General features: G+C 32.6%; 1 protein-coding gene across 4 annotated transcripts in view; it reads right to left on the bottom strand.

Annotated features, from left to right (window-relative positions):
* The window catches only part of LOC111060901 (xanthine dehydrogenase), a 49,727-nt gene that overhangs the window by 10,797 nt on the left and 20,306 nt on the right, over positions 1–18,624 (bottom strand). For all 4 annotated transcript variants that reach the window (XR_005571853.1, XM_039433046.1, XM_039433060.1 and 1 more), the window contains exons 9-17: positions 17,372–17,502; positions 16,648–16,776; positions 15,049–15,216; positions 14,027–14,198; positions 12,185–12,300; positions 9,386–9,484; positions 7,400–7,610; positions 3,551–3,731; positions 2,424–2,607 (exon numbers count right to left, since the gene is read on the bottom strand). Coding sequence is in view for 3 of the 4 variants with exons in the window: in XM_039433046.1 (XP_039288980.1) it covers positions 2,424–2,607; positions 3,551–3,731; positions 7,400–7,610; positions 9,386–9,484; positions 12,185–12,300; positions 14,027–14,198; positions 15,049–15,216; positions 16,648–16,776; positions 17,372–17,502 (1,391 nt within the window). In the remaining variant the exon portion in view is untranslated. The remainder of the gene's footprint in view (positions 1–2,423; positions 2,608–3,550; positions 3,732–7,399; positions 7,611–9,385; positions 9,485–12,184; positions 12,301–14,026; positions 14,199–15,048; positions 15,217–16,647; positions 16,777–17,371; positions 17,503–18,624) is intronic.

Raw genomic sequence — 18,624 nt, 5'->3', positions numbered from 1 at the left:
AAGTTACAGAAGGGGAATTGCATGCTCAACTGTATTAGAGACACTATAATTATTATTGTAGGATCATTTCAGACACTGTGAAATTCCTCTGAATATATTTTGTGATTTTGGTTATTCAGAAACACACTTAATTTCATTCAAAAGTGCTCAAAATCAATTGGAAAATATATGATTATCAACCATACTCCCTTTAATTAAATTTTCTCTCCCACAGTAGTTATAAATCATATCTAGGTACTTGAAGACTGTGCACCACGTTCCTGGAAGATTTTTACTGTTGAGAATTTGATTCCTGAAGTATTTTGATTTTTAATACTATCGAGTTACCAGAATGGAACAAATTTCTGAAGAAGAAAATTTTACTGTTTGATACAGTATATGAACGCCTATAAAGTTTGAAACTTCATCTCATGGCATAGGCTTCACGTATTATTGATTCCTATTTAGGTTCATCAGTTCTTCAAAAATTCATTGCAGTTTCAAAAATAGCTCAAAATATCACAAGTCGGGGCTGTCGGATTATTTTTTCAAAATCGAAATCAAATAAATTTGCCTAGAATTTATATTTTAAGAAAGCAAATGAAATTATGTCATATGAGATAGAAAATATCTTAGAGAATATAAATATTTGCTACCAATGAAATTGGGAATAGATCACTCCATAATATTTCATCTTTAGGCGCTCATATCCCAAAAAGTGAATAATATGAAAAAATCTGGTGTGGCGCACTCACATAACTTCCCTTGCCGTTATGATAATTGATCACCTGACGCTAGTGTGCAAGCGCATCTCAAGTCTACTTATAAACAAAGATCTGAGCCAGCTGGTGACAGGACAATAACGCTGGAGACATACGAGGTCTGCTATCTCTTCATAGTGAATCATTTAATAGAATCAACAGTTGCCAACAGTTTGCAATTGAAATAATAACATTTTCTGGAATTTCGTGCTTATTTTCAATTTTAGGTGAAAATGTTACTGAACATTAATTGTAGAGATGTTCATTCTTAATCTTTTCCACTCAAAATTTTTTGTTTAAATTTTATCTTAAGCCTGATAATTGGGAATCTAAAATCGAACTTTGCATAGATGGGGCGGAGCTCCTGGAATTTTTACAGATTTGAGACTTGTGGCAGTTGATAGAGCTTATCAATTTTGGTATAAATTTAATCGAAATCGTTGGAGCCGTTTTGAGAAAATCGCGAAAAACCCTGTTTTTGCCATTTCAGCCGCCATCTTGAATTGCATTTGATCGAAATTGTTCGTGTCGGATCCTTATATTGTAAGGACCTTAAGTTCCAAGTCATTCCGATAATTGGGAGATGAGATATCGTGTACACAGACGCACATACACTCATACACACACACACACACACACACACACACACACACACACACCACACACACACACACACCACACACACACACACATATATATATATATATATATATATATATATATATATATATATATATATATATATATATATATATATATATATATATATATATATATATACCTATTACCATAGGTAAGGAAAGTATTGCTTTCCGAAAAAAATTAAGGTACCCCAATTTCTAAATTTCTATACGTTTCAAGGTCCCCTGAGTCCAAAAAAGTGGTTTTTGGGTATATATATATATATAATATATATATATATAATATATATATATATACCCAAAAACCACTTTTTTGGACTCAGGGGACCTTGAAACGTATAGAAATTTAGAAATTGGGGTACCTTAATTTTTTTCGGAAAGCAATACTTTCCTTACCTATGGTAATAGGGCAAGGAAAGTAAAAACTGTTTCCCAATAATTTGTCCCATCTTAGAACCTTAATTAATAGTATCTGAATCGAAATACTTGAGAAACATCATCAGTAAAAAGTTTTCAATAGGGAAACAAACTGACCACAAAGTGCACAACTCCAAAGTCATGGAAAAATGTGTATTGCTTGTTGCTATAACATTCAAATAACTCTACAGTTCCAGCAGATAGCCTATCCAGTAGTAGTTCATATCAGTGAAGCAACTTTCAATAGAGACTGTGTTATTCGATCAACACCTTTCATGTTAGAAACTACGGCCAAATCATTTGGCTTAAATTACATCCTCTGTTTAAGAGTTGTATGTTGATACCGTAGTATGAGATACCGTAGGCTATGTGTAGGTTGTAAATTGGATACGATGGTAAAACATGCTGATCATGACGATGTTATTATATGGCAATAGAAAATGAGTGCGCAACAGACATGTAAGATATAGAACATTGAATCAGTTTTTAGAAATATTGAGAAAATGTATGGATAATATTTTTTATAAATAAGAGCAGTATTCCTTAACAATCTTAAAACATAGAATACTAACATTATATCTTTCAAAAATTTGAATTATTCTATCATTTCGTCGCTGTTGCCTACCTCATAATTGATATAGCAGGGAAATCGTTTTCCCATCATTTGCATGTTGGTTTCCAAACTCAAATTTAAACGGACAGGACGCTGTAGTAAGTGGGCACACAGAGCGCAGAGAGCAGAAATCTGATTGTTCCTGCTGATTTTAGAGCCATAAGCACCACCCAATCGTTTAACTTTCACATTGATCCTGGTGACACAAACATATCAATAATATAGTAGCCTCTAACTTACAGGACAACATGAATCAGAAAACTATAATAACTGTTGAATTTTTGAGTTTTTGTGTTGTGAATATTAGAGGGTTCACTGTAGGAATTATCTATAACATAATATAGAAAAGCTTCATCTTAAACATGTAGGCTACAAAGTATAGGAAATAAATGAATGATGCATCATCACGTTTGAACTAGGTACTTAACTGATTTACTTGAAATCTTGTATAAAAATTCTGAATTTACCGAGGATGGAAATAGGCGTAGGCCTATTATTATTGCTATTTATGAATTGATTCTTATATAATTATTTCAACAAATTTATTCAAATGAAATATAAATTTATTAATTTAAAAATATAATAATATGAGAATTGAAGATGATTAAATAATGCTCAAATAAGGTATACAACAAGATAACACAAGGAAGTTTTGAGTTAATAAATTGAAGAAATTCAAAAGACATGGGCTGTACTGGCTATACTTATTTTAGCAATTATTTCAAGTAGAGGGGAAAACCTATTGCTCAAAAATAATAACGCACGAAGTTCAAGAGATAACAAGTAAACAGGATGATATGAATATTCTAACTTTAAGAATGAAGATCAATTAGCAAGAGGTACCTATAATTCAAGTAGAAATTTTCTGCAGAAATCATTCTGTATATAAATAATAAATAAACTATGATAAAAAGATCATTTTTTACACCAATCTAAGAATCAAGAAGCCAAGTAGATGTGAACTTGATAGAGATTAAAACTATAAAATTAGCGTGGAAATGTGGGTCACCATTGGAAGATATTGGCCAATGATTTCAAATGATGCATAGCAATACACCTTTTTCTTAAACTTTTCTATGGATATTCGCTTCTGAATCGATCTTATTGAATGGTATTTTGTATTAAATATAGCTTCATACGTATTTTGTTGCACATTGAGCACATCGGCGACTGTCCACTGGATCATCGATGGCCATTGCGTTGATGGATAGACGTCCATTCCATCTTCCAATGGAATACAGAGGCAAGTTTGAGTCTCCATTGTGTAATGGTATTGTGCACCGATTTCGAATGTTCCAGAAACCTTGTGTTTCACATCATCTGGAAAAGAATTGCATCGAATGTAGAGACAACTTGAAAATTAGTGATCCCAACAAAAATGTTGAAGATAACTTACCAGAGAAGTTACGTTTTTCTAATAATATTATTATAAATATCAGTTTATATATGACAAGAAAATTGTTTCAATCTTGTAGGAAAGGGACTAACACCAAACGAGAAGCCCATCATGAATGGGTTTAGTACCTCAAAGGCAAAAGATATATATGGTATGAGTGTTGCTTTTCTGAAACAGATCATTTCCTCTGTACCCAATACTTGCTTGTCTAATTGATAAGTGTATAGATCAGAGTGTCTTCCCCAATGAGCTCAAGGTTTCACGAACGGTCCCTGTCCACAAAAAAGGTGCTGTAGACAATGTATGTAATTCCATTATTCCATTATTTCATTTCCATTATTCCAGTATTTGCCAAAATTTATGAAACAGTATTATGTGTCCAGCTTTATGAGTATTTCGAGAACAATAATCTGCTGGTTCCTGCTCAGTTCGGCTTTAGGAAGGGAAAGTCCACTGTGTTGGCCGTTCATACTCTTATACAATCAATCCAAGATGCTTTTGAAAGTAAAAAATCATCCTCACTTCTGATGTGTGACTTGACACGTGCCTTTGACTGTGTTTCACATAATCTATTGTTGAAAAAGCTAGAGAGGTATGGTCTAGGAGTCAGTGCTATTAATTTGATGAAATCTTATCTAATAGGTCCCAGGTTGTGGACTAGAATGGAGAATTGTCAGGCTCTGCTCCTTTACACTACGGAGTTCCACAAAAGGGTCGGTATTGGGGCCTTTGCTCTTTCTTATTTCAATGAATGACCTTTATTACTCAGTGAATGGTGGCGTTCTTCTGTTTGCTGATGATACGTCTCTTTTTGCTGAGCATGATAGTATCGAGTCTGCCAAGTTGGTTGTCAGAGAGCTGTATGATAGTGCTTCCCAGTGGTTTAGTGGAAATAGACTTGCCCTGAATAATGATAAGACTCAGGAGCTAGTTTTTAGTCTCAATCCCCAGAATTCCACTACAGATACTGTGAAACTGTTAGGGTTCTCCCTGGACAGTAAGTTGACGTGGGAGACTCATATAGATCAATTATCCATCAGGCTCAGTAGGGTTGTGTTCTTGTTGAGGAGGCTTGTGGATTGTGTGCCTGACACTTTTGTGCGTCAGGCGTACTTTGCCTTTTTTCAGAGCCATATAGCCTATGGAACAATCCTATGGGGACATGCGACCAGTGTGGATAGGGTCCTGTTGCTGCAGAAGCGAGCGGTTAGGGTTGTGGTGAGGGCTGGAAGGATTGATCATTGTAAGCCACTGTTCATCCGGTTGAAAGTGATGACAGTCTTCAATCTCTATATATATGAGTGCTTGACGTTTGTGGAGAAAAATCTAGATTCATTCACTTTAGCTAATGAAATTCATGGTCATGTAACAAGGAGAAACCAGAATATATGCCAGTTAAGAGTCAGATTGGAGCGAACAAGTAGAAGCTTTCCCTCATCTGGTATTATGTTTTTTAATACGCTACCTAACGAAATAAGAGGCCTGCCTCTTGTCACTTTCAATAGAAGGCTGAAGTCATGGTTGATCTCCAATCCCTTCTATTCTATTAATGAATTCAGGGAGGCCAACCTCAATTCGATGATTGCCAGCTCATCTGTATAGTAATTATTTTATTTGTTATATTTGAAAGTTAACCACATTACATTTTTAGGCTGTACTAATTTCATCTCTGAGGATTGATTATTGACTTATTTTGCATGTATTATATTCCTAAAGAATAAGTTTAGTACATTCTGTGATAATAATTTAGGTTGATAATAATTTAAGTTGATAATATATTTTTGTTATTGTAATAACATGACTTATCTGTAAATTGACCTAGCCTAATGTACTTGATGTATTTTTTTGGCTGAAATAAATCATTGAATCATGACCGAGACTCCTGGAAGCGACTGACACGAAACACCGACCCCATCTGAGTGGGAAAAGGTTGAGAAAATTATATTTTTGTTGGAATAACAGAATCACTTACTTTATCAAATACTACTTACCGGTACATTATCCTTGATACTTCCAAATAGTTTCATAATAAAATTTTCCAGTTAAGAAACTCTATACGGTTATACATACTAGCCAGCAGGCTCGCATTATTAAAGATCATTTATAGCATTATAGATCATTTTAGATCATTATAGATATAGCATTATAGATAATTTATTCGCTTGTCTGGATTCTTAATTTGAGTTTGCTTCCTCCCATCAAATAGTCAAATAGAGACTCTCAGGATCATTCCAGTTGACTGAAAAGACAACGCAGAAAAATTCTGGAATACGCCGATTTTGTTCATATCACTGAAAAACTTTTGAAGCCCTCTCTACAAAAAACGTTTAGACCCTAGCTGAGCTTCTGTACGTTTCTGTACAGATATACTATCAAATAGTTCTTGAAAATTGATATTAGCATATACTAATAATCTTAGCCTATAGCTTGGAGTTGGAAAAAATCTGTATTATGAGAATCATTTCTGAAGAAGTTATTACAATATAAGAATTATTTTCTTTTAGCCCTGTTCTTTGAAACAAATAATGTACCTACAAAACTTGAAAAAAACATATTTCACTTTTTCACGTTCAAATCTACTCGAAAATTCAAAGAATACATTGAAAAACTGTGGAAGGGAACTCTTTTCCCTTGAAAAATTGTAAAAAAGAATTATTATCACAGCAATTTTTATTACCCGAACAGAACATGTGTAGACCTATCGAATTGAGACTTTCAAGTTCAGTTGTTCCTGAAAACCCTTTGGCAGAATCTTGATAACCTATCTACACAATCTCTCTAGACTCCCTCTAGCTGAACCTCTGTAACACATCTGAATGTTTTCTGTTCATTTGTTCTAAAAAAAGCAGGAGAACGCATAAAACGCGGAAAAACGCTTATTATATTTGGTTTTCCCAATTATATCCAAGCAGTCTCAATACAACATTCCTACATTTTAGTTGAGCCACTCCAAAGATAGTATTTTAAGTTATAGGTAATTGAATTTTGGGGAGAAATATTGCAATGTATCCTTAGTTTTTCTCCATCGAACTGTGTTTTTTTGTGAAAAATAATAAATAAATAAAGTATAGGCCTATATATATTCTATCCTTGGAATCACTCTCATACCAAGTTTAAAACTTTTCTGACAACCACTGGAGCTATTTCGAAACTCCTTTAATATCACATTTTTTAGACCTCAGCTGAGCATGTGTACCTAATGTGAACAGTTTTTGTAAATTGAATATTGAAAAGCCTGAAAAAGCTGTGAAAACGCAGTAAAACGCTGGAAAAACACAGATTTTGGACGTATCTGAAATTTTTCTCAAATCTGTTCTTAGTGCGCCTCTGGAAGGCCAACTGAACATAAATGCCAAATTTGAACATATTTGGTCCAGTAGATTTTAAGTTCTGCTGATTATATGAATGAGTGAGTGAATGAATCGTAGCCATTTCAATTTTTGATTTAAAAAAAAAAAGATTGAATTGTCTAAATTATATTGTGTTATAATAAATTACATATGAAAAAAATATCAATATAATATGTACGGTGAAGGTACATGCTAAAAAAAATAAATTTATTAGGTACTTCAAAATTATCAAAGCATCTCACCTTTCTTTGTTTTCCTCTCGATTTTGTCTTTCTCTGCAATTCGTTTGTTGTCTTGTGATTTGATGACTTCAATAAAATCAAGAACTGGAGGAGCTACATCTTTGTAAACGACTTCTACTTGTTCAGCTGCCTTAAGAGCTATTGCTCTCGATTTCGCTACAATCACACCAAGAGCCTGTCCAGCATGTAATATTTTCTCGGAAGCTAAAATCTGGAGAAATTCAAACAATTATCATGAACTATATAAACTGTATTTTATCAAATAATATTGGAAATTATATTTTCATGATTTATTATTTGAAACGCAAGATGATTCGTCAGGGGTAAGGGGAAGAGTATAGATCTCAAATCGATTGAAATGAGGAAAATGCTATTCATGATAATTTTTATTGTTTCTTTTGCAATTTTGAAGTCTTCGTCTGAGCTTTTCGAACGAGAATTCTCAATTCCAATAAATAAATAAATAAATTAATATATATATATATATATATATATATATATATATAATATATATATATATATATATTATATATATATATATACTGTGATGTTACCTTTTTCTCCATAAAAAATCGAATCTCCGACTCGATATTCAAAATCGATAAAAGTCGATAATCAATATCAATATCTAAATAATCGAAAAGTGTATGTAACACTTATTTTATCAGCTGTTTAATGATGTTGGATATATTTAATAAATTTCTCTTTCTAAATTAATAAATAATTATAAACAGGATTAAGGTTAAATAAAATTTGAAACATATTAAAAGTGAAGTTTATAGAGAATATTAAAATGAAATAATTGTAACTTTATAATTTGGGATTTTTTAGGGTTGGCAATGATATGATGTGTTTGAGGTGTGGCTTTGCTCTGTACTCTGTAGGTTCTTCTCTCACAAATGGCGGATGGCTTAGCACTTTTGTATAATTTGTTCTCTTGAAGTTTTCTCTATATTTAAAGTTAAAATACTCTAATGGATACTTGAGCTCTCTTATAAAATTTATTGATGTTGTAAATCATCTGTGAAGTATACATTTTGTTCCTTTCTTATTTTGTGTAATATATTTTTGTATAAAATGCAAAGCCATATGCCTACATCAAGACTTGTACGCAAAAGATAAGTACAGTTAGTTTGTAAGTTTTATATCTGTTAGTCTCCAACTAAAATCTTAGTTTCATGTTTTGAGAAAACCTTTGATCTTATATTAGAAGATTATACCTGACATATTTGTAATTTTAACAATGTTCAATCTGTGTGTGATTTGTTGTTCTGATGTAATCTGAAATTTTCAAATGACTAGAAGAAATCATAATATTATAATTTGATTTACTCTGGACTGGAGTTTTTATACAAAAACAGTAAACCCATTCATAATTTCTATCAGGATATTAATTGTAGAAACCGATAGCTTTACTTTGGGTAACAGGTGAAAACTTTCAAACCAGTTTGGAAAATTTGAAAGTATGCCAATACACTAGTATAAACGTTTTCAAAAATGTTTAGTCACCTTCATATGGGTACCTAGTTTTTCTACTGGTATGTGTAGAATAGGCTACTTCAGCCTTCACATGTATAAATTCGTTCTCTGTTTTCCATTCGTTCACACCCAAAACCCACATAGTTGCAATAGAAAAGGTTAAACGTTATCATCAAGTCTATTTAATGCATTATAATATATACTGTACCTATTGAATGAAGATTCATAACATATATGATTTATCATTACCATGCATTTATTGGGCCAAAAAGTAATACATGCTATACCCGGTACTGAAATAACATCACATTCCCAACTCCAGTAAATTATCATATTCAGATTAAAGATGACAAGGGTGAATCCATTATAATATAACAACGTCTCTGGTCTCTTCAAGAGTAAACCTTAAAATAACGGAACCATGAAGGAAGCATAATAGGCCTACGCTTCTTCTAGGATATGCTATCTCTAAATATAAGTTACTTCCAGAATTTTATTGTGACTCACCTCTTCATTCACGAATGTTGGAAACATGATCCGGGACATACAATCATTTCTACCAGGAATATCCTTGGCTGTGAAAAATGAGACCACACCATCCATTCTCTGAAAAATATAATGTTCAACAATATAACCTTTCCTCCCATGCATTATCCTAACAATAAAGTGTTGATAAAAGTATCTGGAACACTGCAAATAAATCGCATAAATCTTTTGAAGATTCTTGAAAATTTTATTCCTCGACTTCAACATTCAAATGTCTAAATCAAATGGGAGAATGATTTGAAATGAAACTGAGAAAATTGGCTAATCCCAACTCTGGATGACTTTAAACAATGGGTTTCGATCCAAGAAGAGCAAATGGGGGAGAACAAGGACTGAGGTAGGTGCAATCTACTGTGTCTGAAAAATTATTTTCTCCCATGCTGATACTACACGGTCTTCTTGACGAGCGATAGAGATTGAATGCCTTTTTCAAGTAAGAATAGGCTATCTGGCTATGTTTCCAAACTGTTTCATTTATGATAAACATACAAAATGGAAAAGAGACATCATTATATTTTTCTACAACTGCTCATAAAACACTTTTTCACTTACTGAAAACTCGTCGTAAAATATTTTATTCTGGATGTGTAACCAATAATCTAATTAGAATAATGTCTTTTGCAGGTCTTGCTTGAAATTCTATCATGCACAGCCCTGCAAACAGCAATTTTCCGGTCACGTGACTTGAATAGCTATTATGCCTGGTCAGAGAGAACTTTTACGATTTTTTTTGATGGTCTTGAGAACCCTACCTCATTTTACAATACAGTACTACACAATAAGGAAATAACAGCTTACTTAAACCAATAGGCTACTACTTGTAAATATGGAAAATATAAATAGACAGAGAGACAGATTATTGCCTGGGCTATCCTGTACTATATTGAATGAGCAATTTCTGTTTATATGTTTATATTATGTTTAGATGTTTATATGTTTGTATTTCACCGGATCTTGAAAACGGCTCTAACGATTCTCACAAAATTCAGAACATAGTAGGTTTATAATATAAGAATTCGATTGCACTAGGTCTCATCTCTGGGAAAACTCGCTGAAGAACATTAAAAGGATAATTATTATTCATCCTTGGAAAAACAGCTGATATTAATTATTTTGTCGTCTGTTGATGATAGAAGTGAGTGAGCGAGTTCATGTGTGTGGGACAGTGTCAAAATTATGACTCAGCTGTTGAACTTTTGTAATCATTCAATCATGTACTCAGGTTGCAAAAAAGCTGGTTAAATTTTAATCCTGCTAATTCTAGTTGAACCATCTTTTTAAAATGGTCTTCTCTGATTTGATTTACGTGAAATTATTCAGGATTAAAATTTAACTGGCTTTTGTGCAACCGGGCCTTTATTTGTGAGGGAAATTTTTGCATTCCTTAGGGAATTAATCTCAATTCACTGTGAATAAGTAGAACATTTCTGTATGAACTATAAATATTATTATAATTTCTTCTTTCGTAATGAATTTTTCATGCGTTTGTACTCCAGAGCGAACCTCGGTCCCCAATATTCTACTAATCACTAATGTGTCCAAACAATATAAAATAACCAGAGCTACATAATTCTCAGTTATACAATATGAATTGCAAGCACACCAATTTTTCTTATAACTAAGAATTACATAGTTCTGGTTTTTAATACATAAGATGAGTCCGGTACCAATTTTTGCTTGCTAAATTTCCTTGTGATACGAGTGGTCCAAAAACCTCGTATTTTCGGTTTATTTTCTAGTTTTCAGCTATTACCACCAAATCCAGTCATTGGACAGAAAAATGGTTCCTGCATTTTCTTTGGATTATAAAATTCTGAATAAAATGAAACTATTGGAAGCTCTTCATATCTTCCTATCTTCAATGATTACAATTTTTCAAAAATGAGTGTATCTTATTCCCGCCTCCTCCACTAAATGAAGTGCAACTAGCGGGTGATTCACAACTTATATGATTGTGCCAAATCTCAATCTGAGGACAATAAAGTTGGTGATGATGATTAAAGCTAGAAATAAGGTGTTTTCAAAATACAAGAAGCATTGTTAGCAGGTGTACCTAAAGATCTAAATGAGAGCGCTCCACCTGGTCTCAGGTTGTGAAGCACAATATTACACTCAGAGGGATTTCGTATAATACATTTGAATTGTGGAAATTTGAAGATATACGGTAATTGTTGATTAGAAAACTGAAATTCATCAACTTTGATTTTTCCTTGAAATTACACTGCTAGTTTTTGAAAAAATTGTAACTCAGTACTCATTAAGATAGAGAGGGAATAGGGAATTCACGAATGACACATCAACACGTCAGAACTACTGGACTGATTAACTTGAAATTTTGCAAATAGATTCTTAATTTATCGAGGATGGTTATATAGGCCTATTTTCAATTCTTCAAGATTTCATTACGTCAAGTTTTCAGTTTGTTAAGTTTGCAATCAGACCCCTTTGCGAAGCACGGGTTACCTGCTAGTCTAAGAAAAAGGCAGGAGCGAATTTTTCTGTCCGATGATTGGATTTGGCAGAAATAGCTGAAAACTGAAAAATGAACCGATTATAGGTACTAGGTTTTTGTACAAGCACTCTGTAATGCACAATGAAATTCTGCAAGCAAAAATTTTGGTTCTGGACTTCTCTCATGCATCAAAACAATGTATTAAAAACCAGAACTACAATATATATAGCAAGCACCAATGTATATAGTGACTAGACTAATAACAAAATTTTCATATTGTTTGGAGATATTGAACACATTATACTCACAAGTGCTTTTTCAGGATTCAATATGAATGATTTGGCAGTTGCTTGTTTGGCAATCACCACTGCAGCATGCAACTCGCCTGGGTGACTCGGTATATCATTAACGTACTGTGCTTCCCCTGCAATGTTGCACAATTATTCATTTATGTGGGTATTTATTCATTTCTACAATGACAACATCAAGTCAATGATTGGGAGAGAATCAACAGGATAAACCCAAAAATGTTCCCTAATCTCTCCCTAATTTTGATATTTATGATGAAAAATTTCATATTGTTTAAAAAAGAATAAATCATGAGTGGTGGAAGCTGGCGATATATTTAGGCTATGATGGATTTACAGCAACAAGACTATATGTTAATAACATGATCACTGAATTCCATGAGTTCTAAATAATATGAAAAGACTCCTTCTTCAAAAAATTATTGCTTCATATTGAACATGAGGTACGGTACCTAGGCCTTTGTTTTCACGAATCTCAATTCAAGATGTAAGACGTCAATAATATTATTATAAATTATTAGTGAAATGCAGAAGTTCCGGGACGAACAAGTATAATAACTATAGGCTATATATATAGCAATATTAGGTATGTTACTTGAGTCGCTTATCACCTACTTTACAGAGTGCTTCCGAACTCCCTACCAATATATTCTAGAACAATGTACCTTTTTTGTACCTGGGTATAATACATATCTAAATATCATTTTCAAAGAAAAGTATGATCTGTCAGAATTTTAATTTGATAATTAATTCATTTCATTTTTGTATGATTCATATTATTTTTCCTACAGATACCTTGAAAAGTGGTCATTCCTGCACTGGTTACAGAACGCAAAGAATCACTTTCCCGCTCTAGTGTGCAAAGTATTACTCCAGATTTGCAACATGGCAACACAAAATAGTTGGTGGGTTATATGGAGGATTAGTGCACGAAAACAAAAATTAAGTTGGTAACAATGACTGTGGTTAGATTTAGATAAGAATCATTTCAATGGCTACCCTACATTTATGATAAAATCCTAATCTAGAAATCCAAAACAAGAATAATGTTTATCTAAATCATAATTAAATAATCATCATTTATGAATTCTCATCATTCAATAATGAATTATAGTTCTTTTCTATAGGTACTATAAAAATGTATACTATAAATGCAGTATACTATAAAAATGTATAAGTTTTTTTTCATATTCCGTGTTATTCAAAATACCAGCCAACGAATATTCCTCATTAACTAATCAAATTTGAAACAGGAACTTCGTTGTAGTTGTGTCGGCCATTGTTGTTACAACTTTTGCCGACAGATAGCGCATAGCACTGTCGGCGGTGAACTGTGTTTACAACAAGCCAACTGTAGCTTTTTAGGTTATGTTGTAACACATTGTTTTATTACAGGTCACGTAAGTTTTTAAAAGTTATTTTATTTGCAGTTTTTATAAAAATGTAGGTGGAGGAAAAATATTGTGTATATCACAAGTGAAAAATGCTTTTTCTCCCTCAGGGAAATTGCTGCCCTCGGCTTCGCCTCGGGCATCAATCTTTCCCTTCAGGGAGAAAAAGTAGCATTTTTCACTCTAGATATACAAATAACTATTTGAATGTGAATAACTTTGAAACGGTTTGTGATATCGACGATGTGCATTTTTCGCCATTTATTTGCTCTCTCTAAATTCTATATAGAAACCTTTTATCATTCATGAAAACCTTTCCATTGAAAGAAATGAAGTTCACTTCCTTCGTTGTGTTACTCTTAGTTTCAGAAGTCAGGATTTCCAGTTTAATTCAAGGTACCAACCAACATGAAACTCCTTTAAGGGGGATCTATTATATAGGCCTACGTACCTGAGCATTGAGCGAAAGCTTCAAGTTTGTTGATTGGTTGGTTGAGAGGCCACAGTGACTTGTCAGTTTGAAAAGACTGACTGGCAGTAGAAACAGGTCGACTCATACTGGCACCTCCAGTTTTCATGTTTGGTGACACTCCATCTGGTAGGCCTAACACGCTGAGAATAAACTAAAAGAGCAAAATATTATTCTTATAGGAAGTTTGCCTGTGCAGGATATCTTTTTTTGAATAGTTATGACACGGTAATTGCAAATACTGTTGTTATGTGTGAGACTCAAAATATTCCATACAACATTGTAACTGCATGGATTTTTATAAATGTAACTACCTATTAACTTGACTTCACATTCAAAATGGAACATCATAATTCAGAAAAAAACATATTCCTCAATCCTCTAATGACTAGAAATATGCTCGAGAGTATTCAATCGAAATTATTGTTTCAATAATGGAATCTACTACTATTGAGAAAAGTTTACTAATTTGAAAAATCATCAAATATCAAGCACTTTTAAAAGTAATGAAGATTTTGTCCTGCTTATTTTTCTTAAGCTGGAGTTTATCAGATTAATGCTTATAGGGAAGAAAACGATGACCATTTTTGAAGTTTTGAACTGATCATATAAATAATATATAAGTTAAGTATTATTTTCTAAGTTCCCAGCAATGCAGTTACAATAATTGTTCATAAATAATGTAGATAATCCAGTTCAGAGCTATAATTATGGAATTCAAAGTTTAATGGAAATTTTCTCAATGCACAATTTTCCTCACTCCAAGAAGCAATGAGGTTGCTTGTTTGCTTATTTTTTAAAATGACTCATTCATAAAATTTATTGATTTGAATTTAATTAATAACTAGATTTTCTCAACTCATAAGTAATTTATACTATAAAAGCAACAATTTATCAACTAAGAAGTATAGGCTAATAATGCTCAAGACATGGCCTACCAACTGCTGCAACAATAAGGTTTATCAGCATCAGTTAATAAAACATATTTTTTATTCATTATTTACCTTGTATAACAGAGAAACAGCTAGACCTTTTCTGTATTCAGGTGTTGCATCAGGAAGAACATGATTGGGTTTCAATTCACCATCCAACGTTTTTAGTGCTTCTGCCATTACTTTGGAATCAGAAAGGTATTTTCCCTCAAGAAAAGCCTCAGTGAGCTCTGCATGAACCTTAAATTGAAACATTAGTTATAAAGATTTTTTGTTAATATTGATTTCTCATTCAAATTATGTGATGTAATCTCTCCATTTATTGGCGTGTTCTGTGATTCTCAATTTTTAGATTTTATGAAACTCCATAAAATTATTATAAATGGTTATTCTATACTAATGATTTCAAAGTTTTTTTTGCTCTCGTAGTGATCTCTTTAATATAAAAAATATATTTGAATCATTTCTTGAAAAATACTATATATAGCATATCGACCTACTCACAACCTACTCACATTTCGTATATGATAATTCCAGTTCATTAAAATATATAATTCGTTCTTAAACTCGTTCGTCAACTTTAACTTCTCATTAATCAACTTCTAATTATAAATTACATGCAATATCCGAATATTGTTCAATGATTATAATTCATTAATGTAAAGGCCATTCCACACAGCACGTGGCGTGCGTGGCTGGACGCACGCTAGCTACTATTCAAAACATCGCTTCCCAGCTAATCAAATGAAGCAATTCACATAGCAGCCACGGCCACGCGGGCAACGCTTGCTATACTAGCCACGCGTGGCTACCGTTCGCTCTCTGAGCGATCTTTTCAAACGTGTCCGGCCACGTTTTGGTCCGAGCATGCGCAGAACGTATACTAGACGTATATAAATGTAAAGAAAATAAAAACTCAGTACCCTTTTTTTGAAATATTTTATCACAACATGTTTCGGACATTTATGCCATTTTCAAGTGATATCAGAAAAGAGATAAAAAAAATATGGCATATCAACTAGACGTATACTATCGTATAGAATGTATACTATCATTGTCAGCCTCAAGGTCGCGCATTAAATGATGGAATTCGCCATAGGTGTTCCTTTTTTTATTGATTGGATGTACTCACTGGTCCCGTGCTGTCACCGAATACAATAAAACCAGCTCAGTATCACTACTACTGCTGCTGCTCGAGTCATCAAACCAAGGTAAGCCACAAGAAAATCCAGATTCACACCACGGGACCGTCGGAGTTGACATCTTTCTGCATACTGACGGGAAACGTGGCCGGTATAGCATCGCAACAGTTGTGGCGGTGTGAATTGGCATGTGGCTAGCATGGCGTGCGTCCAGCCACGCACACCACGTGCTGTGTGGAATGGCCTTTAGGAAGGTAATTTTCAGTGCATGATTAACGATACCAGTACCGTAGGTGGATATAATTATTAGTATGAAGTTCGTTATTTGAATCATCACATGCAAATACTAAGCATTATACTGTATTTAAAGAAAAGTTATTTTTCAGAAAAAACTCAAACAAGCAACAAGTTGTAAATAGAATAATGTGAATTGAAACTAAAGTTCAATTTGTATAGAATAGGTTTCTCTAGTGAGAGAAAATCTCACATTACTTTTCATGTAAAGTTATTTCCACTGCACGATACTCACGAAATTTGGATTTATTCCACCAAAAACAATCCTAGGTTTCTCTAAGACTTTGAACTTATCGTTCTTATCCAACTTGAAGAGGAATCCGGCATTAACATAGGCATGAGCGTTTTGTGCCCTAGGCATGATCTGCAAAAACATAATTTTTCATTCTTTAATCACAAGTTAAGCTACATCGTTGGAAAATTATTGTACATGCATTTGAGAGATTATTATTAGTCGGAAATATTAATAAATTATTTAACTAGTTGTGTTTAATAAAGATATCGGTATTGTAATTCTCAAAATCAGTTCCGTCATAATAGTCTATTTACAGTATTGTCCAAGGAATTTTATAATAAAAATATATTATGTCATATTATGACAATAATGAACTATCCTTTGATAGAGATAAAGAATGTTGTCAAGTAGACCTATTGAATGACATTAGATATTGAAAAAAATTCCATAATAGATAGAATATGACACAAAATGACATTGAAATATTATCTAGTTTACTTTTTATGTAAGTTTTCAAGTTATAATTTTCAACATAAACGAGGAAACATAGCCATTGCCACTAATCATTATGAATTTCAGAATAATGGAAATATTCGTGCATATTGGAGAACAAATATTATTCATTCTACTTTGAACAAAATTCGCTGTTTCCATTTTTGAAGAAGCAAGTACAGTTATGAGAACTTCGTGCTGCTCTTTCGAAGGAATAGAGCTGATCACTCACCTTGTATGTCTTGAAAGTATACCAAGAACTGCTGAGTGGTTGGAGTGCAATGCTCTTTATAACTTTCTTGTTCATATCATTTTTCAAAAACTCTTCGATTGGTAACGTTCTTTCCAAGCCCATGGTGTCAGCTGCAATACCAACGAGTAAATTATTCCTCAAATAAAGTAATACATACAAAGAGTATCATTCAGAGAATAGATCCAAGTCCTAGTAAATATATAGAGTTTTCTCTCCTTTGGCTACATTATAAATTACCGTAGCAATACAAGTTCTATAAAATGAAATTTTGGTTATTGAAAAATATTGATCTATCGAGTTGGCGCTGCCTGATTTCAACCGTCCATAATTTATCATTAAAAATATCCTTATAATGAGGTAATCTTTAGCTTCCAACATCTGAATTAGAATTACAAAACAGTCTAAATGATAAATCTCCTATATATATAGGAGGTTTATCATTTAGATATATATATATATATATTATATATATATATATATAAATTAAAACAGGAGACACGATATGAATAGATTGAAAACACTTAAAAACTTACATTAGAAATGGGGGGAAATTTTCGGAGACTGTGTCTCCTTTCTCAACCGAGAAGACTGCACTTTCAAACATTCTTATTTGAATCTCATATATATATAAATATATTTATATAAATTAAAACAGGAGACACGATATGAATAGATTGAAAACACTAAAAAACTTACATTAGAAATGGGGGGAAATTTTCGGAGACTGTGTCTCCTTTCTCAACCGAGAAGACTGCACTTTCTCGGTTGAGAAAGGAGACACAGTCTCCGAAAATTTCCCCCCATTTCTAATGTAAGTTTTTAAGTGTTTTCAATCTATTTATATCGTGTCTTCTGTTTTAATTCATATTACAAACTTTAAAGTGTCTTCTATATATATATATATATATATATATATATATATATATATATATATATATATATATAATATATATATATATATATATATATATATCGTGTCTCCTGTTTTAATTCATATTACAAACTTTCTTACGTTTGAATATATACGTTATATTACGTTATATATATATAATATATATATATCAAACATTCTTATTTTGAAATATGAGGTTTATCATTTAGACTGTTTTGTAATTTTACTTCAGATGTTGGAAGCTAATTACCTCATTTCCTCATTACAAGGATACTTTTAATGATAAATTAAAAGTGCAAAGATTACACTTATTATCGTACTGCATGCATGACCACTTTTC

The sequence above is a fragment of the Nilaparvata lugens genome, chromosome 1 (genome assembly GCF_014356525.2).
Source record: "Nilaparvata lugens isolate BPH chromosome 1, ASM1435652v1, whole genome shotgun sequence".
Lineage (NCBI taxonomy): Eukaryota > Metazoa > Arthropoda > Insecta > Hemiptera > Delphacidae > Nilaparvata > Nilaparvata lugens.
The sequence above is the reverse complement of the archived record's forward strand: the minus strand, read 5'-3'. Positions and strand labels throughout refer to the sequence as shown.